The 21073-nt window shown below is 40.3% G+C and overlaps 2 protein-coding genes across 3 annotated transcripts; one reads left to right on the top strand and one right to left on the bottom strand.

Moving 5' to 3' along the window:
* The first annotated feature begins 8744 nt into the window (after positions 1-8744).
* On the top strand, positions 8745-14021 carry miox (myo-inositol oxygenase). Of its 2 annotated transcripts, none has more exons than XM_054619717.1 (10): positions 8745-9010; positions 10700-10780; positions 11634-11714; positions 12079-12241; positions 12329-12396; positions 12688-12797; positions 13125-13192; positions 13317-13366; positions 13453-13565; positions 13650-14021. In XM_054619717.1, exons 1-10 carry the CDS (start codon positions 8957-8959, stop codon positions 13756-13758), a joined length of 897 nt encoding a protein of 298 aa, XP_054475692.1. In that variant the 5' UTR covers positions 8745-8956; the 3' UTR covers positions 13759-14021. The 2 variants fall into 2 exon arrangements, with proteins under 2 accessions (XP_054475692.1, XP_054475693.1); XM_054619718.1 differs by lacking the exon at positions 8745-9010 and adding an exon at positions 10345-10517.
* Positions 14022-14030: 9 nt separating this feature from the next.
* Positions 14031-20864, bottom strand: lmf2a (lipase maturation factor 2a). Its single transcript, XM_054619716.1, is given in 15 exon segments — positions 14031-14793; positions 14795-15067; positions 15181-15289; positions 15601-15712; positions 16863-17031; positions 17192-17374; positions 17507-17603; positions 17697-17802; positions 17883-18011; positions 18363-18501; positions 18695-18873; positions 19114-19307; positions 19621-19649; positions 19754-20007; positions 20675-20864. Coding segments are annotated over 15 exon segments (2247 nt in total). The 5' UTR covers positions 20769-20864; the 3' UTR covers positions 14031-14613.
* Between the last annotated feature and the right edge of the window lie 209 nt (positions 20865-21073).

Genomic DNA, 21073 nt, shown 5'->3' with positions numbered 1-21073 from the left:
TGCAGCAGACCAGATTAATGATGCTGTCACTCGTCTATATGGGACAAACTACTTCTTAAAATAACTTACAATTTGACAACTCCAGAAGAGTTTCGACAGGATTGCTTTGCTTTTAAAAGAAATCAATTAAAATATATAAATAAATATTTTTTGGTTTTTCTGAGATCCGCCATCCCCCGGACTGTGCGTCTCCACTGTGCCGCCATGTGTGCGATGCTGCCGGCGTGGATGTGCCTGCTGCTCGGTCTCCTGCCTCTGGAGGTCCAGTCTGGAGCTCTGACGCTGCAGAACCTCACTCACAGACACAGGTACCACCGTGATGGGGGCTGTTGTGGGAAGGTGGGGAAACAGAAAACGTTAGTTAAAGATGTTATGTTAAGTGCGAGGTCGGTTTCTACAGTGTAACAGAAATTAAAGTGAAAGGGTTTTAAATGTAGTCAGTATTATTCCATCTAATGAATGGGGAAAATTATAGGAGGAAAACACATTTTCACCTGCTACCACATTCATATCAATACAACAGGTCCTAGATTATATTTTTGCTCTCATAGTCTTATGATATTCCAATTTCTGTTGTTTATGTATGTATGTATGTATGTATGTATGTATGTATGTATGTATGTATGTATGTATGTATGTATGTATGTATGTATGTATGTATGTATGTATGTATGTATGTATGTATGTATGTATAATAAACTAAATAGAAAATAAAGCCAAATTAATTTTATTTTGCCTGTAGAGGCCTCTCATTTAGCCCAAAATCACATATTTATCAGCTTTTGCAATCGGAACCACATTCTCCTTCAGAGTAGAAAAACATCCACCAAATCATTAATCCCTCAGAGCATATTATGTGTGGATTTAGTACTTAGTGCTTGAACAATTTGTTAATTAATCAAATTTAAATACTTAAACAATGCAAACAATTTTGATAAGTAATTTATCAAGCAAACAACACAAAACCTCTTCAAAGTCATGATTTATTAATTTAATCTGTTTTATGTTATTGTACAATGAATATCTTCGGGACACCTTGGGCTATGGGAACAGGCAATAAGCATTTGTCACTTTTTTTGACTGAATTTTCAATTGATTAATCAAGAAAAAAAGGGACAGGTTCATCAATTATGAATATAATCATTAGTTCTGGTGAAGGGGAGCCACTGGAGAACATTAAAGATATGCATCTTGCCTTCTGGCAGTCATTAATGTGAGAAAAAGACCCAACAGCAGAATGAGGCAATTCCTCTCAGCAGCAGGAGACGAGACAGAGAGACAGGTTTAACAGGTTTAATCAGCTGTTAAACCTGTGTTTAAAAAGTGATTTAGTCGGATTTGGGACAAGGATACATGTACATACCGAGGGGCCACACTCTATGTGAGGTAGACTACACAACACACTCCGGTTTGTAGGTTGAGATAGCAGTGGATGTCTTCTTGTGACCTAGCACTGCTGGTTTTTGAAAGTAGCTGTCACATTCAGACTCATGCATCATCAGTTTATTTTTCCACTGGCCTTATAGTTTTCATAACATTTTCCTCCCACATGATTGGCATGCCCTTTAATATCAGGTTATGTGGGGTATTTGCATAGTGGAAAGAAAAGAACAATCAAGAGTGTCTCTAATAGCAATTAATGTATCATAAATCTGTTACACAGTACATGTTATATATACTTTTTCTGCCTTTTTTCTCAAGTTGACTATCTGATGGTATGTTTTAATTGCATTTAATTTTACGTAAGAATAAAACTATGAAGGTTTTTTTTAGGTTGGAGCTCAATATGTGTGAACTCAAAGTTCCTGGCTAAAGAGAAAGAGGAGAGAGGATCTCAGTGTGATTCAACACTGATGGATGTAACGTAATACTGCCGCTGGAACTTTACAAAATGCCTTGAAGGAAACAAAAGAAGGACAGAGAAAAAAATTAAAGGACCCTGTTTTAATTTAGAAATGACGGAGAGAAAAAGAGGCAGAGAAAATAATTAGTAGACCCAGTTACAATAACTGTTAGTGAAACAGTGGGGATCTGATAAGGACAAAACGTTTTCTTTGCGCAAAGTAGTTTAGAGGAGTTACAACAGGAAATTGTGTGTGTGTGTGTGTGTGTGTGTGTGTGTGTGTGTGTGTGTGTGTGTGTGTGTGTGTGTGTGTGTGTGTGTGTGTGTGTGTGTTCAGTTCCTCTGTGAAGAACCCCATGCTGTGCTCTAACTTTGGAGGAATGTTGGAGAAGCTCCTTTTGCCCTCACACTCTCCACTGGTTCACAACCTGGACAACCATACAACACTCACACACACACACACACACACACACACACACACACACACACACACACACACACACACACACACACACACACACACACACACACACACTAAAACACACTCAAACAAACACACACACAAGAAAAAAACTGTGAGAACAAATTCCCAATAGAGAGTGCAGATAGAAAAGTGCAGAAACAAATCTGTGTGTTCACCTCAACGCACACGGTATCGTTATCTTGCAGTATTGTGACAAATGTCCAAACTCAAACCTACAAACAATTTTTTTTAGCCATGCTAGCCATGTCTCTATTAATCTTGGCCTGTCTGTCGGCCGGTCCATCACGTTTGTTCCTACTGAAATATCATGATTGAATGAATGGGCACAAAGTTTGCACAGACATGAATCATAATTTGCCGATCCCCTGACTTCTTATCTAGCGTCACAATGAGGTTGACATTTTGCTTTTGAATGAAATATTCCGACAACGATTGTATGATTGTTGTGATGTCTGCTACAGATATTCAAGGTAGATTACCTAAAGGATGAATATGAGTAACTTCGGGGATACCCTGACTTTTCATTGATCGCCATAATCAGGTAAAAAGTAAAATTTTTCCAATAGTTCTGTTTATGAGCAAGTACCTGCAAAAATACATACTGTAACTGTAAACTAATAATATTATCATCAGCACTTTGTGGTTATTAGCAAATGTTAGCAGGCAATCAAGACGGTGAACACAGTGAGTATTACACCTGCTAAACATTAGCATGTAAGCCGTGTCAGTGTGAGCAGGTTAACATTTAGCTCAAAGCACCGCTGTGTTAAAGTACAACCTTAAAGAGTCACTAGCGACGCAGTAGACTCTTTCTCCTGTTACATAAATGGCTTTGACACAGACACACACCTTTGTTAGTTCATTGCTGTATGTTGGTGCATATATCTTAAACTGTGTTTTGTGACAGTGATAAGCAGTTCAATGGCCTACATTTCCTTGAACTGGGAGGGAATTTGGCGCCAAGTGACTTTCCCTCTAGAGACAACTGTTGTAAAACTCACCACAGGGGGCATTTAAACCATGTATGTGTATGTTTTTGTGTGTAGGAGAGAGAATGATGGTGGAAAAGTGCACCTGAGCATGCACATGTAGAGCATATACTGCAGGCTTGTATGTATATATGTGAGCATATTTTTATACATTGGTTAATCTTGGTAGTTACATGTCACTTACATGTTTGTGCCCACTAATGTCCCACCAACCACCAACAGTATGCCTGTGTGCATGTGTGAGTTGGAAGTGAGAGCTCAAGATGTCCAGCCAAAAAAGTGATCAGAATACCAGTTAGGATTAGTTACGGGACAAAGATTGTATGTTATTCTGACCCACTTTTCACAGCAAACAAACACAAATATTATCTCGCTGCGTCGGCCCCTCTCCCTTCATTCTTTGTTTCTCACCTCATGAATAGCCAACACTTGTAAATGGGGAAGTGTGTGTGCTCACACACATATATACACACCATATGTTTTATTCATTCTTTAACATGACCAAAAATGTAATATCAAGTAACAGCAATTATGGTAAGTTGTTGTTTAAATAAGATATGGTTACATGTGTCCTTAGCTTGCCCCGAATTCCAGTGTCTTGATTCAGCCACTTATTTCTGTCAGCCGTGAAAAGGGCAATGAGTGAACAGATTAAAGTACTGTGTTATTGTTGTGAGTGTGTTTAACAGTCCTACACTTAGTAAAAGCTGTAAAGCACCAATTGCTCTTTGTCCCCTGCTACTTTACATGATCTATACTAAGTATTACATAATTTCATGGCCAAACAGACCAGCTCTCTTTAGTGGCTGAACTCTGAACGTCTGAGAAAGAGTGAGGCATGAATGAAAAACAAAATAAGGTATTGTGATGATGTGAGAAAAAAGTAAGCTTAGAGAGCAGGGAGGTGAGAAAAACATTACTTCACACAAACTCAAGAGGAGTGGTGGTGTAGGAGCCTCTTACCACCTTCTACATTGTGCTCTGCAGTTTTTAAAGATTTGTCAGCTAAAATACTGTTGTTGATTAACTGGAAACATATATTTTAAGCAGGCATTTTAGACTGTTTGTCTAAAATTGAAATGATTAATGACTAAGAGACGTGTAAAAGAAACAGCTTGTCACTCTTTAACTGTATTTGCAAGTGAAGATGAGTAAGCAATACTTAGGTGTCTCAAGTGTTTGTTTGCTATTTTACCAATTTTATCTCATTGAGTTCAATACAGACTTGGAGATGCATTCATTTATGAGACTCGAAACCCATGCAGGGTCCCTCTCAGTGTGACCATAACCGTGTTCCCATTCACATATTTTGTGCGGATTTTGAAGTATCGCATATAAAAGCTGTATTGAAACGGCAAAATGCAATAAAACCTCCTCAATTACGATGAGGTTGTTTTTGCCTATGTAAAAAAACCAATGAACTAAATGGCTTATGAAAACACTTTTGCCGAATATATAGACATGGTTAGATGGCCAAGACGACTTATTTTGTTTCCAGTTCGCAACCTCTACTGCTTCTACTCTGTTTACTTGCGGATTACAGTCATACATAGCCTTTAGCGTCAACTGCTGATGAAACTACGCTGTAACCTAGTTTGCTCCAAACCAAGTGATGGAAATGCGCCTTGTTTCATTTCTTTTTTTGCGACCCTACATAAGGACACTTAAAATTTGCTTGACAATTGAATAGAGACAAGGCTATCAGATGTTCAAGAAAATGTTTAATTTCAGCTATTTTTGAAGTGTCTTAAATATATACAAAATTGGCTTTCTGTAGATATGTATCCCAAGATGCATAAAGTAAAAGATCACCCAAAGGCAATAAGACCATCAGTGAAATCAGATATAGAGATAGTGCGGCTTGATAAGCGAACTATAGAAGACGACTCCTACCTGTTCACCCCCCTCTGTTTATCTCTCCTACTATCTTTCCTTCTCACTTTCTCTTTCAATCAACTCTTTCTCTGTTTTGTTCCTTGAAAAAAAGAAAAGAGAGACCACAGGTTGAGAACACTGGACATTCCGTCAGTACAAGCCTGAATTCTTGTGAGGCATTTCATCTTGTTTTAGCGATTCAGTTTCACTGCAGCCAACAAACGCATGACTGCCCAGTATCATATGGGAACAGGCTGTGTGTGTGTGTGTGTGTGTGTGTGTGTGTGTGTGTGTGTGTGTGTGTGTGTGTGTGTGTGTGTGTGTGTGTGTGTGTGTGTGTGTGTGTGTGTGTGTGTGTGTGTATTGTACTGCTTTTGCATTGCATCTAAACATTTACTCTTTTTTTCTCTGTTTTTCTTTCTCTCTTTATCTCAGGTCTAGTTTACCCAGAACCTCTAAATACCCAAAGTCTATAAACACCACCATCATGCCTACTGCCTCTGATCTCTCTACTGCCGTTGACAACCTCATCACCGAGGGAGACAGACATATCATCTGGAGGGCCCTGCTGCACAAAGAGCCCCCGCCAAGGTTGTCCGACGCATTGCTTGACCAAAGAGACAGTGTGCTATGGGAAGCGCCGGTCTGGAAGCGGGGGTCACGAGGTCGTCGCCACGCCAACAGTGGTGGCGGGAGGGTGCACAGCCATATGATGAGGGTGGGGTGTGTCCTAGGCACATGTCAGGTTCAGAACCTCAGCCACCGTCTCTACCAGCTGATTGGACAGAGCGGGAGGGAAGACTCCTCCCCCATTAACCCTCGCAGTCCTCACAGCTATGGCTAAACCACAAATCTACTGATGCTTTTACCGTCAAACGCTGGAAGGTTAGCCAGGTCATTTGGTTTTTCATCAATGACACAGTTAGGGCCCAAAATAAGCCTGCGATGTCGGTCCTTATAACCCTTTCTCCTAGAGAAAAAGTTTGTACCAGATAGTTTTCCCAATTGCATCGTAATGACAAACGTAATCGCTGGCTGGATTATGTTCAGCAAGTTTCTTTGAATAAATGAAGCAGGTATACAATATCTGTTTGCAAGATTGAATATTTTGGAGCAAACAAATAAAATACCTTGTCAGAGAACATTCTATTGGTTTATTCAGTATCATTCCATTTTTTAAAAATTGCTACATAGTTAACTACCAAAATGGTCTCATTATATTGATATAAAAAGTAAACCGTGGAGCATTTATTTTATCCCAAAACACATTGGCTGTTCCAGTTAGTAATATATTGTATACAAACGCAGGGTTGGTACTTAGCGTTATTGGCCATCACCGCCAATTTACTGCAGTGAAACTAGAGTGCTAGGTGTTTTGGCATTCATACAAAAAGAACCATTTAGACTCTATGTATGCTAACAAGGAAAACTGTGAATGAATTGCTGGCCTACCTGACTAATGTCTGCTATCGTCATCAATGGTGATCCTGCTGATCTGAATTTACTTGAGCTCAACGCTAATCCACCCTGTCTCTTAAAAGTACCTTCATCTCTGTCTGCAAACAAGTAGCTTTACTTCAGTGCGAACAGAGACCCAGAATAACCTCCAATGAAACCACTTTAACCCTTCACCCAAAACCCCACAGAGCACACAATTAGCCAAAATAACCACTAACCCTAATCCATGATCTGTCGTGATGCTTCTTAACGTCTCTTAACAAGGACAACTCAACAAGTTTTTTTTTTTAATCTGTAAACTGTAATTGTATGACGCATCTCTTTGAGTTTTCTCACTGTTTGGTAGGTTTTTCAGCCTTAATTGCTTTAATCATATCTAAGGCCTTGTAATGTTTTGCCTTTCACCTATCCAAATTAAGAATCACTGTGAATGTTGACTATCAAAGTGTTATTTAAAGCTTTATAGTCTTCTGCTTTTCTGTGTGTGTCAGCTCAGCATAACATTATCAGTAGTTTAATGTTAATACGAATGCATGAAAGCACTTTATTCTTCTTTACATTCAGTATGACTTGAATTTTAAAAATGTGTTATTTAACTTAATAAGACCATTATGCTGTAAATCTCCCACTACACTAAATCTTCATGTGAGCGCCCCTTCAATGTACAAGTGTCCTTCTGTAAAACATCTGTGTTACTTGCATCTAATACTTTGTTTTTACAATAGCAGCATTGGGAAATAAAATTCCAGTCAAACCTTCACATGTATTTTGTCTGTCTAACAGCACTGCGAGTGTGACCTTTTTTAATGTTAATGACGACATAGTTTGAGATTCGAAATGTGTCTCCCACCATGTTAATGAAAATAACAAATGGGTTACTACTGTACATGCAAACAAACAACACACACACACACACACACACACACACACACACACACACACACACACACACACACACACACACACACACACACACACACACACACACACACACACACACAAGAGGCCCATGAGAGTAACGGATAAGGGAAGTGAAAAGTCAAACCAAAGGAGTGGAACTTTTAGTATGGAGTATCGGACTGTACCGGACTTCCACCCCTGATTATAATCAATGTCACATATCCAGTCACTTCATGCTAGTCTCCTAAGGTAAAAAGAAAAAGTTAATGTCTGTCACGTTGGTGAACCATGACAAGAATTGCCCAACACCCTGCAGTTTGTCCTGCAGAACAAAGTCCATGACTTTAACATTACTTAAATACCGTATTTTCCGCACTATAGGGCGCACTGGATTATAAGGCGCACTGTCAATGAATGGTCTATTTTCGATCTTTTTTCATATATAAGGCGCACCGGACTATAAGGCGCATTAAGCGAAAACAAAACAGTCAGTCAGTCAAACTTCCTCCACTTCCGTACCATTGATTCATTAATGTTGAATTATCTCGCAGCTGCTCTATTCCCATGTTCTACTGCGTGACTGACAGCCTTGAGTTTGAAGTCCGTGTCGTAAGCGTGTCTCTTGACAGGAGCCATGTTGGGTCCTTATACACACACACTGTAATATTATGGTGAAGCACAGTATGTATTACTCCGCGACGCTCCTGACTACGGTGGCCGTGATGCTGCTGCGGTGCGGCTTTGTAGTTTACTAAGTCTACTAAAACATGTTGACAGAGCGCCGTGTACCACACAAAACCGCTTCGAGGTCAGTAAGCACAACCAGAATTAATCCATATATAAAGCGCTCCGGATTATAAGGCGCACTGTCGTTTTTGGAGAAAATTAAAGGCTTTTAAGTGCGCCTTATAGTGCGGAAAATACGGTATGTAACCTGTGTAAATGGGTGGCCACCTGTAGCCACCCATTCACTACCCCTGGGCCCCCAAGTTTAAAATCCCTGGAACCGCCCCTGTAAATTTGGATTACTGAACATCAAACTCACAGTAATGAATACCTAAACAGATACATCAATATGGAACTGAACATCTATCTAACCATGAGTTCGGACCGTTTTGTTTTTTTGATAGAGAAAAGTGAAAGTGAAAGTAATTATCCTTCAGTTCTCGCGATCAGTCGCAGTTGGTGACGTATAATGTTGCGTTTTATTAAACCAACCATTTTTTTGTCAATTCAAATTTGCCCAAAAGTAAGAGAGTGTACTTAAATGAAGTGTGACTTTTATTTGCAATGGTTGATTCGCTGTTCCGTGGCTTCTGACTGGACAGGAGTTGGCCTACTTCTGATGCAGACACATTACTCTCACAAGAACTGTTTACCATTTACCCGAGGCTTATCATTTCATAAATGGATAACTACGTGGCTGGATTAAGCCTTTTTGGCGGAAAGAACGCCAACTTGGTAAGTAAATTAAGTTAAGTAAGTATTTTACCGATTTAAGATGGTCTTTTCATAAAACTTGGCTGGCTATGGAAGGCACAAATATATTGCTACAGTATCAGAGAAAACAGAGAAAAAGGCTGTGGTATGGTAACACTCAAAGAACACAACTGCAGTGTTGCGAAATTCAGTTCATGTCACCTCCTTAGAAAATAGTATGACGCATGTTTAAACATCAATGACTTACAGGAAACTATAGATATTTTATGCAATATTCCAAAATTGAATAGAAAAATACTATTGGCCTTTAGTCACTCTTTTTGTTCATCCATGCACTCACTAAGTAAGTGCCAGTTTAGGTTATGTTGATAACTTTGGTTCTTTGAACAGGGCTGTCCATCTCACCAGTGCCCGGCCACTTTTTGATTGTCTCCCATCCATAAGTAAAAGTCCCATTCATTTATTCACTCCACTGGCGTATCAGACATTCCTAGAGTTTTAAGCATGAAACCCAGCCAGCCAACGAAGAGATTAATTGTGACCATAAAACATTTGATTTGGAGGAACAACAAAAAATGGAAAAAGGGAAAGAAGGCAAAGGTACAAAACTGTGTACATAATTATTTAAAGAGTGAAGGAACTACTCACCCCATTAACCATTACGAATGGCAGCTCGTGGCCTCAGGAAACTCCTGAAAAACTTTTAAACAAACCGTTGTCGACGTTAAGTTAAGACAGATTCAGCAACAGCATGCCTTATTTCTTGCATCAAATGTTTTCAGAAAATTGCTGGTCTGTTTTAAATTCCAGGAGCAGACCTTGCAGTAGAGGTCCCCTCACTAGCTGGCCAGATAATATTTCTCACTAGCTGGCCAGTGAATATTTCTATGGAAAATCGAGCTCCACCAATCAGAGATGTCGCAGTTATATTTAGGTTTGCAGCTAGTGTAGTACATGTGTTGACATCGCAAATAAAATATGTTTATCTTAAAGCAAGGTTGATATCATACAGACTTGTGGCTCAACATGATCATATACCATTGTTTCACAATCTCATAGCTCTTGGTAAATCTACCTTTGATAGTTACGACATTATGGCTAATAATCAAAATCCTCGATTTTGAAAATGTTTGGGAATAAAACATTTCCAGAACCTCACTATTGAGCTCAATATATCATATCTGTCCAACCTTAACCAGTGTGTTCACTAATCCTCACGAATATGTGGTTGAAAAAAACCAACTTAACCGTGGAACAAACAAAGAACAACTGAGTCATCCTACATCAGTCCAAACTTGCTGACTATTGAAAAACTCTTCCGAGGATTGCCACACACAAACATACACGCACACGCACACAGATGTACATTAGTGAGGTTTGGTTAAAGTGTGACTGGACATTGAGCTGCACTTCATGAAGGCTTGCAGTGCAGGTCAAAGGCATAACGGGCAGGATATATACACAGACAGGAGGAAAGAAAACAACACAACACAGACTTCATCTGTCAGCCATGAGTGTCGTCAACATCGTATGTGTGGCTTTAACACATAAAAAAGGCTAAGCTTTCACTTTGATCATTTTTTTACTTTTAAATAACATCTATTTAAACTGCTTTTAAAACTACTTATACTTACTTCATTTTATTTTGAAAGCATGTACGTTATCTATCTTTGTAAATCCTAAAAATGTTGTCTGTTATTTGGAACGCAGGGTCCAGACCCTTCTCTGGCATATCGGCCAAACTTGGAGATGAATGACACTATAGAGAGGAAAGACTACAGAAACTTTGAGGTAAGCATTCAAAGCTCTTATTTACTGCCTGAACTCTGGACTAGTGACTAGGGCAACTTGACTGTGTATTTTCTGCTAAGGAGAGAAGGAAGGAAGGAATCTGACTTGCAATAACATGTAGTACATAAATACGTTTTTCAAAAACAGTGCATCTCAGGAGGGGATCCGTGATTATTTCTCACACTTGTCTTAATCATAATGAGGGTAGGGGTATTGTCCCTTATTTTCCCTGGAGACCAGGGGTTTATTTACAAATGTTGTAAGAACAGTGTATCAAAATCGTATAGCATTTCTAAAACATTGCGGCGTCTCTTTAAATGAAGACTTGCTAAGCCAGTACTCGTAGCTGAGCATAGCACTTTCATTTTTACTGATCCTGTGTTCTACAGTGGTGCATATTGTTTTTTACTTCCTGTTTTACTTCATTCTTATGATATTTTGTAGTAATAAAATATATTTAAAACATTTGACAGTGGAGCTTTGAGGGATATATTGCTGCTCAAAACCACAATTTAAACAACATTGCAAAGCTGGGTTAAATTATTGGTTGGTCTGTGTAATTGCTACTAGAATTCAAAATCTACATTTGTTGCTATGTAGCAGCTGAAATTTTCACCTTTTTTTGTGCTCTGTGATGCAAAAAAATTGAGAAGTGCACTTCAAATAATTGTTGTGTTTGCCATAAGTATGAGTGAAGGTGGGTGCTATCATTAATTTTATACTGAACCATAGGTCATTAACAAAATACATTTTGGCCATAAAAGATTTCATGTGGAGTTACTCTAGCATTTTATAAACCTGAGATGCTGTAAATCTTCTGATTTACTGTGTTGCATGTGTGTTTGTTTTTCAGAATGGAAGTCTGATCGACCGTGTGTTCAACACATACAAGCTTATGCACACAAATCAGACACTGGACTTTGTGAATCAAAAGGTTAGTAAATCAGGAGCAAAAACAAGTCACAAACTGGGCAAAAAAAGACATCCAGTAATCTGAAGTGAAAGCCAGGGGCAAAAGGCCGATAGATGGTCTGTCTGGATGACTCGTATTAACCTAATTTTCACTTCTCTAAAAGGTTACAGAGGGACACTGTTCTGCTTTTTATTTGTGACAGAGCTTCAGCTTTACATAACACATGAACTGTTAATTATTGGCAGACAAATCCGATCACATTATCTCTGAATATTGAACAGAAATCAATTCTTCAAAAAGTATTTTTGGGAATGTTCAGGAGCTTTCCTTGCATGTTAGAGAAAGGAAAATTCCACAGTAATGCTGTGAATCTTACCTTTTGAAGCACTCTGTATGGGCCAGCTGCAACCACACTCAGATGAAGATGATGGACGCCATCATGTCTCTGGACAAGCTGGTGGACGAGTCCGATCCTGACGTGGACTTCCCAAACTCCTTCCATGCCTTCCAGACTGCCGAGGGCATCCGCCAGGCACACCCAGACAACGGTACCATACAGGGAGAGAGACAAAAACTCACACATTGTGTACAAGTACATACATAAACAAATATCTGTATTCACTATTCCTCCCCAGATTGGTTCCAGTTGGTTGGTCTGATCCATGATGTTGGGAAGACAATGGCTTTTTGGGGCGAACCCCAGGTGGGACACATGGTCTGGTGTTGCATTTCCATTAGGGTGCATGACCTTTGAACATCATTCAGGAAAATGATTTCCTACTTTAATGTCATAAGGTGTTTTTTTTTTGTTTTGTCTTCTTCTAAGTATTTTCTTTGTCTTCCCAATACTCTCATTGTTATTTCTAAGACTCCTCTTCAATCCTTTCTGTCTCTTAATCCAAGGTATGCTTGAACTCTGTTTTGATCATTATTAGAAGGACACCTGACTTTTTTTAAAAACTTACTGCAAACTTTGGGTATGTGTGCTCTGCAGTGGGCTGTAGTAGGCGACACCTTCCCAGTGGGCTGCAAGTTTCAGAACTCCATCGTGTTCAGAGGCAATACCTTCCTGGATAACCCAGATGAGAAAAATCCCAGCTACAAGTTAGTATTTTCATGTTACATTTTCAAAGTCTGTGAATGAATAATTCCGTAGTTTTACATTTTGGCAAAAAAAATTGTCAGGTTATTTTCCTTCTACAATGTGAATAGAACCCTGAACTGTTTGGCTTTTAAAACATTTAATTGTCCTCTGTATGTGTCGTCCAGTAATACAATGTTCTGCATTTGTAGGCGATAACCATTAACAGTACTCTGCTCTACTATTCCTGTTTATTCAATACTTCAATTGTCAACAAAGCCTACAGGCTAGTTGTGTAGTCCTGGGAATTCTTCCTGTTACATAATTATTTTATTTTTTTCGCTCTTTAGCACTGAATACGGGATCTATGAAACAAACTGTGGGCTCGACAAAGTCTTCCTGTCCTGGGGCCATGACGGTAAGAGACGTACTCACATTTAGCCACACACAAACATCTACTACAACTTTTAAAATAAGAATAATGCCATTGAAGTGTGTTAATCTACGATACTGTACCTGAACTCTTGCATTGTTGTCTTCAGAATATCTCTACAGAGTTTTGAAGTATAACAACTGCTCCATCCCAGAGCAGGTAAGTGAATAATTACATTATAAACACTATGTTTTGGGCAATAACAAAATTAGTTTTGGATCTAATCTCTTTCTTTCATTCTTCAGGGGTTGTACATGATTCGATTCCATTCATTCTACCCCTGGCACTCCCACGGAGACTACATGCACCTGTGCAATGAGAAAGACCTGCTCATGCTGCCTTGGGTCCAACAGTTCAAGTGAGGTTTCCCTTCCTTTCTCATGTACACATTATCACTGCTCTCTGCTTTGACCTGAAGCTGCATCTGCCATCATTTCAACAGCAAATTTGACTTGTACACTAAGACCACCGAGCTGCCGGACGTCGACAAGCTGAAGCCGTATTACCAGTCTCTGATCGACAAGTACTGTCCTGGAATACTGAAGTGGTGAAACAGACAAGACTGAATTCAGCAGCCTCATTATAACGAAAATAATGGGGTGATAACATATGCTATATGTAACTCAATAATTTGTCATGTTGTAGTACAGTAATAACAAAACTGGATTTTGTGTCTCCTGTATAAACCTATTACTAATACTTATACATACAAATAAAGTTCTTAAAATAGATATGATTGTTACACATTTCAGATAAAAAAATTACAGAAAAGCATTAATATTATATTGTACTTTAATATGTGATAAAAAAAAATACTACATCAATTTGTGATACGTTTCATTTCTAACATTAACAATACCAAAAGACACATTCGTGGAAAAAAAGAAAAAATGTGCCGAGTTGTTTTAGTTCAGTACATACAACAAGAGGCAAGGGACCACAGTAATGAAAAAAAACACAAATACACAGTTTGACTGGTCGCAACACAAATAGGAGACAAAGAATAACATGAACATCACACATTAACTCTGAATAGGCAAAACAGAAACTGCCTTATATTTTAAATTCCATATTTCTCTTTTCTTTCAACATGATTCGATCTGCTGACTAGATTGAATGTTCAACATAAGTCAGAACAAACCAGGGAGGTTTTAAAATTTCTAAGCATCTGGCAAAGATCTACTGAATTGAGCGACTGGTTTCTGATGAGGACAACTGATAACTGTAAAATGTAATGCAGAAAGGTTTGTAGGTGGGAGAAGGCAAATAAACTTATTTTTCCATAATTGGATGATCAGGAATTACAAGTATATACAGAACAGATTCTTTGGTCATGTTGGTAATATTTCATGAAGGCAGTTGGTGATAACTACAGGATTACCTGCATCTTTTTAAAACTTCCTCTTTCATCTTGATTTCCCGTCTTCCTCCTCATCCTCCACTTCCTCCTGTGCGCAGTCCTCTTCGTCGTCAGCAACAGTGTCTTTCTCCTCCGCTTTGCCCTCCTCCACCTCATCTTCACTGCCGTCTCCATCCTCCACCACATCTTCCTCCACCACATCTTCCTCCTCCTCCTCCTCCTCCTTTTGTTTTCTGCTGTTCATCTGACTTCCCACAATGGTCTGAAGAGCCGTCAGGTACATCTTCTGTGTGATTGTTCACAGCGGCCTCATGAGTGAGTGGGGTCCTTTCTGGGTGTTTGTTCCTGTTTTGCAATCCCTGGAGCAGACAGAGGGTGGCGCTGCAGGCAATGAGGGTCCAGATAAGTATGTGGGTGGGAACACCTCTGGCCTGAGAGCGCACCCACCTCACCGCCTTGGCAACGGTGGTGTTGGACATACGACGTGGAGGCGATTTGTCCTACAGACAAATAAAGACAAAATGTAATCGATATTCTAAAGATCAAAGAATGAAAAAGGGACATAATAATAATAATAATAATTACTAATTATATGTTCTTAAGATGAATTTACCTTGAGGCCGTACTGGTTGAGCATGCTCTCCAGGAAGTTGTTGCCAAGGTGCACTGTGGGATAGAATTCTTCATCATAAACCCTCCTCCACCAACGCTGTGGGTAGGATCTGCCAACAAAGACCAACCAAACAGTAAATATCCTGATGTTTTAAGGACATATGTTTGCACAGGAACAAATTAAGTGAAACTCCTTTCTAAACTTGCTTAGCTAAGAATCACATGGAAATAGTGATAAAACTGCTGAAATAAAATATTGTTAGTCGCTGTTTATTTAGTTGGAATTTGGTGGTAATGTCGTAACATGTGCTGAGTGACATCTTTAGGTGCACACAACCAAGAATAGTCAGATTTCTTCAGTGCCTGGAAACAAAACAGACAGAGAGAGAGAGGGAGGGAGGGAGGGAGAGAGACTACTGACCCGTCAGCCTTTGGTTCAGTAAACCAGTATCTGTAGCGGTGGGCCCGGAGGTAGGCAGGAGGCTGCTCGTGGAACGGATACTGTGATACATCTGTCTGGATCAACTCTATCACTGCAGAACATAAAGCAAAGCATTCAGAGATCTGGTTGTACTTAAAAACAAACACTGCCTTCTTTTCAATGGTAATTTAAAACAGTTAAGTACCTGAAGCCCTGGTCCAAGATTGTATCAATGTTGTGCTGTGTCCCACACTTACATCCAATCAGTGATACTTAAAACATGTATCAACAATAATTCATATTAACTTTTATTTTGTTTTCATCAAAGTGAGTGGGCATAGGCGTCTGCAATCTTTCCTGATAGTACCACTAGAGGTCACTAAAGACAAGTTTTTCCACATTTGGCTTTTAACGCAAACAGTGAGTAACAGCTATTTAACCCGTTACTTAGCAGACATTAGTGCGAGCACAGCTGCACCCAGCTATCTGGGGGTTGGATTCACTTCTTACTACATCTCAGTTAGTGACAACACAGAGGGCCTTTTTTAATAAGCGGACAATGGTAAAACACCTTGTGTGATATCACTATTTTAAGTTTAGTGAGAAGTGCAGCATCCTATAAAGTTTAAAACCAATAAGAAGCAGAGCAGTGGTAGTTTTCTTCAAAACCTGACACACTAGATGGTTTGTTACACAGAACGGTCTGAGAAGCCATCATTGGAAACAGGCACTTTAAAAACATATTTGCCCGGTGATTGGATGAATCATTGGTCACTCTTTCCGAAGCGAGTCCGGAAAAGAAAGACAACATCTTTCCCAATGAGAATGGCCTTCAGTGCCGTTATTTTTTTTTTTTTTTTTAAATGAATAAATACTCTCAGTTCTGATATAACTGAAGCTATTGCAGCATCTACGCTAACCCTGTTAAGGAGACATTATTGTTCTGAAGAAACAGTCGCCTCTCTGTGACACCTTGCAAACCTAAGCTATGCCTTAAGCTGCCAGTAGCTCCTCACAGGATGCTGATATGGTCTGTCGTCTGGCTTACAGGACACAAACAAATAACTTGTTGTCTATTTTCAGATTTTGTCAGATTTACATGTGATATGTGATTCCATGACTCTCACGTGATCTTGTGATATTGCGAACATGTTACATTTTCTGCCCCATTTGATTCTGTGTTGAATTGTCATTTAGGTAGATAAAAAAAGTGACAGAAAATACGGTAAGAAAACAAATTGTAGCACTCTGAGGCTGCGTACCATCTCTTTTGCCCTGCAGCAGTTTGTACATGAGGCTGGTGAACCATGGAGCCTGTGTATGAGGCCCGAGGGCAGCAAACCACATCTGCCAGTCCAACCTGGGCTGGTGAGGTGTCACTAGAGCAAGAGGTGCACTTAGGTTGCCTGGCTTATACATAAACTCAATTTCCTAAAAGAAGAAAAAAGAAACATACTGATGGGAACATACTGATGAATTGTGAAAACAGGGAGCACCTTGTGCAGCATGTTTGAATAAATTCAGCATCGCAGTCCTGTCATCTTTAACAGGCATATTGATATCGTCCATGATAACTTTTTTTTCCTCTCACCGTCCACGAGACTCCATCCTGGCTTCCCTCGATGACGACCTCTGGCCGTCCACCGACCCCGGTCATCCTTCTGAACAGGCCGTATGAGTTGACCAGCTGGTAGCGGCCCACCAGATCATAGGCCCGACGCACTCCCGGCCACAACCTGGCATTGGAGTCATACTCTACGTAGGTGAATGGCACCTGGGAACAGAAGCAGATAGCAACAACTAGGTTTGAAGAAACATTTCTGATCAATTAAGAGGTTCAACTGCATGACTCGTTAGCTTTATGATATGAAGTTCAAATCAATACTGTATTTACTACAACACCCACCAGACTTATAGTGAACATAGCAGCGGCGGCAGTAGCAAACACAGTCCACTGGATAGTCCCCCAGAACCTCTTCAGGAAACCGGAGACACACGCACACCTAGAAAAAACACATTACGTAACCTACGTTTGAAAAACAAGATGGAATACAGAGAATGCAACATTATCAAGCACCCACACAAGGAGGTCCTACCTGAACATGGCTGTGACCATCTCCCAGGTGAGAGAGAGAACAGCAATCCAGATAGAGGGGACAGTGACAGTCTTCAGAAACTGGTTAAATTGGTGGAATGTGAATTCTGAAAGGACAAAAATTAAAAACAATGAACTGCAAAACGCTATTGTTCCTATGGAAATAGATCTACACACAAACACCTACCTGTTCTGGAGGAGATGGCGTTCTTCGTTGTATCCAGCTTTAGGTCAAAGCATAAAATTGAGCCGAAGATCATGAGAGACCAGACTGAAAGCTCCAGCAGGTAACACAGCCACGACCCCAGCTTGGAGTCTGAGCAGATCAAAGAGAGAGCGTGATGAAGCTCTGGTAAGTAAACTTTGGCAGAATGGACATACAACTCAGGTACAAAGTGAAGCTTTCAATGCGTGTTCTTCTCCAGGCAGGATTCAGATGTTTCTTATATTTTTTGATTAATCACAGTGGGTTTACTGATGGTAAAGATGGGTGTTTGATATGTTGACGTCCGCAAAATTACTTGTCAAATGTTTATCTTGACGATTACATGCAGACTTTATTATTTAAGCAAATCTCTAAGACACGGGAAGAGTGACACTATATCCTAACTTTTTAGACTTTACAAAAGTACAGCCTCTAAATGTATCCAGAAAATATTTATCACACCATTGTTGCTGATCTTGTCTGCCTTGCGTAGCCAGAAGTGTACATGCTGGTCGTCCAGAAGCGACAGACAGAGGGCCAAAGTCAGCAGGTTGAAGAAATTGTAGTTTCCAGTCAAAATGATGAGCACTTGAAGCAGCACCTACAGAAGAAAAACAAACAAACAAATGAACCAATAATTCCTTCTGCTGCACACAACCAGGCAGCTATTTGAGGAGGGTGATAAATTTTTTTTTTTATTAAAGCACAACGCTTTACATGCAACCCTTGCTATTATATTTGCTAATTGTAGATTTCAGAGCCAGTTTGCGGGCAGCGCTTGAATTTATTCCCACCTGCAGGTAAAAAGCCCCAAGTCGGAGTCTGCGCAGTGGGCTGAAGAAAAGCAGGGGAGCAGCGATCTCAATACTGAAGGTCCCCACCACACTCAGCTTCTGCCACCACACCGGCAGCTGGTGAGCAAACCAGGCCAGCTGGGTTGGGATACACTGGGTCTCATAGTGATACGTCAGAGCTGTTCAAAACACAGTGAAAAACAAATGTTGTAAATTAGACAAGAGCCCTATAGCTCACTCACAAAAGGAAAAAATAAACTTAACATTTGAATGTGCTGATGTCAGGATGGCTGAGATGTCACAAAAGTCAAATTGAAGTTTTTAAAGTCTAGTAATGTCCTGACATCAGGGCTGTCCTACTTCAACACATAGACACTACAATAAAAGCACCCTTCATGCATACAGACTCTCATACATACCTGTAAGGCCCCACCACGTGGGACAACGAGACGTGAGTTTCACCACACCGGAGGCAAACATGAGCCTGAAGAGCAACCAGCGGAGCAGCCAGAAAGTCACACGATCATGTTCTCTTACCCCTCGTGACCCTCTGATCAATGTCAGTGGGGCAACAAGGATACAGAGGAACCCCACCTCCAGAAGCAAGTTGTCCCTGGATGGTGATGAGAAGAAAGAGCAACAGAAAACAAAGAATGAATAGAGGAAGAGGCAAGTAAGGGAGGGACAGAGAGGACAAGGGAACCAGGGTTGTCATACTAGTTTATTGGTGTCTACAGTGTTGTTGCACAGCAGCAGAGACAAACAATACTAAGATGTTACTATAAACAGTGGACTAAGGATGACATAAACCGTTCGGCAAACCGCCAAAACTATCTTGGGAGCCGATAACCAGCTGCTATTCATAACACTATTGTGTTAATTAAAATAAATAAATAAATATAAAGATCCACAAAGTCATCACTCACCATTGGAAGTAGAGGAAAACCTGGCCCACCTGAAATGAAAAACAAAAATTACCAGTGAGACAATGGACACCAAGACAGCAACTACAGCAACCGGGTGACAGAAAACTGGGCACAGTCAGAACTGTAAACGCACCTGGTACATGGACAGGTACAAGGCCCAAAGGAAGAAAAACACCACGCTGTCTCGGAGAGACTCCACCAGCGTGGCGGCGAGGCTCAGTGCGGCGCCTACGAGACACAGCAGCTCCATGGCAGTGTGTGTGTCCACGCCGAGCTGAGGTCCCAGCCACAGCAGGGTGGGAGAGGACAGCAGCAGTTCCTTGAGAGACTTCCCACTGTATCGCAGTTGATAGCGAGCAGGCAACAGCCCATCATTACCATAGAGACCTAGTGATAGACATAAACATGGGAAGAACATCGTCAATCAATATGAACAGTATTTGATCGATTCACATCATTTGTGATTACCTGGCGTTTGTTATGTTTTCCCATTTATTTCTTCAGCTTTTTGTTTATCTTTATCTGCCTTTATCTCTCAGTTGATCAGCACTATAGACTACATCAGGATCAGTTCCTACCTTGCACAGACCATCAGGAAATGCATGTAAAAAGCAGCTACAAAAACAGATAAAAAGTTTGACATATATTGTAAATGTAATGCATTTCTACATGTTTTATGGATACAACACCTGGGACTATAAAGTCTGACTATTTCATGCATGTTAAACATACACAAGAAAGTGCATTTTGGAAATGTGTGTTGACATTGTGCCCAAAAAACTCCTTAAAACACATGGGCGTGGTCGAGGTATTTGGGACTTCTGCTGGGCTACTACAATAAAGCCATAAAAACAGAGGGGTTGTGGGTATTGTAGTACAAAATATTACTATCATGCGTACATCTTTCTAACAGGTTGGGTCTCCCTCAGCGGCTGTTTTCTCGTGAAGTTATCCAGGGAAACTTTACTGAGTGCAGCCCAGAGAGACTAAGAGCTAAGAAGCTAACAGATAGCAGTGGAGTAAATAAAGTGAGGTAGCTCCTGCACAGCCTCACCTGGTATCTGCACATAGAGAGACACGAAGGCAGCGAGGTAGATGACGGCCATGCACCAGAGGAACATGCGCCGTGGCAGGATGATTTCCCCCATGCCTGGGCCGAGCTGCTGGGGTGGGAGAGCCGCTGCTGTTCTCTGCCTGCTCCTGAAGCAGCCAGAGCCCGGAGACACGTAGCGATGAGAGGTCACAGGGAGAAGTTCACTGAACGGCCTGCAGTGGTCGCTTCAGGTATTTGACCCTTATGCTGCGTTCACGTGGCATCGGAAGAAACAAGTGCAGACTTGAATGCTGACCGCCTCTGGCCTTTTTTATTTAAAAATAATAATATATATATTTTTTTTTTTTTTGCAGTCCTACTGTCAGATATATTGGGTTAATTTTAGATTAAGCTGAGAAT

This window comes from Anoplopoma fimbria, chromosome 19 (genome assembly GCF_027596085.1).
Source record: "Anoplopoma fimbria isolate UVic2021 breed Golden Eagle Sablefish chromosome 19, Afim_UVic_2022, whole genome shotgun sequence".
Lineage (NCBI taxonomy): Eukaryota > Metazoa > Chordata > Actinopteri > Perciformes > Anoplopomatidae > Anoplopoma > Anoplopoma fimbria.
Note: the sequence above shows the minus strand (reverse complement) of the source record. Positions and strands in the feature narration are given on the sequence as shown.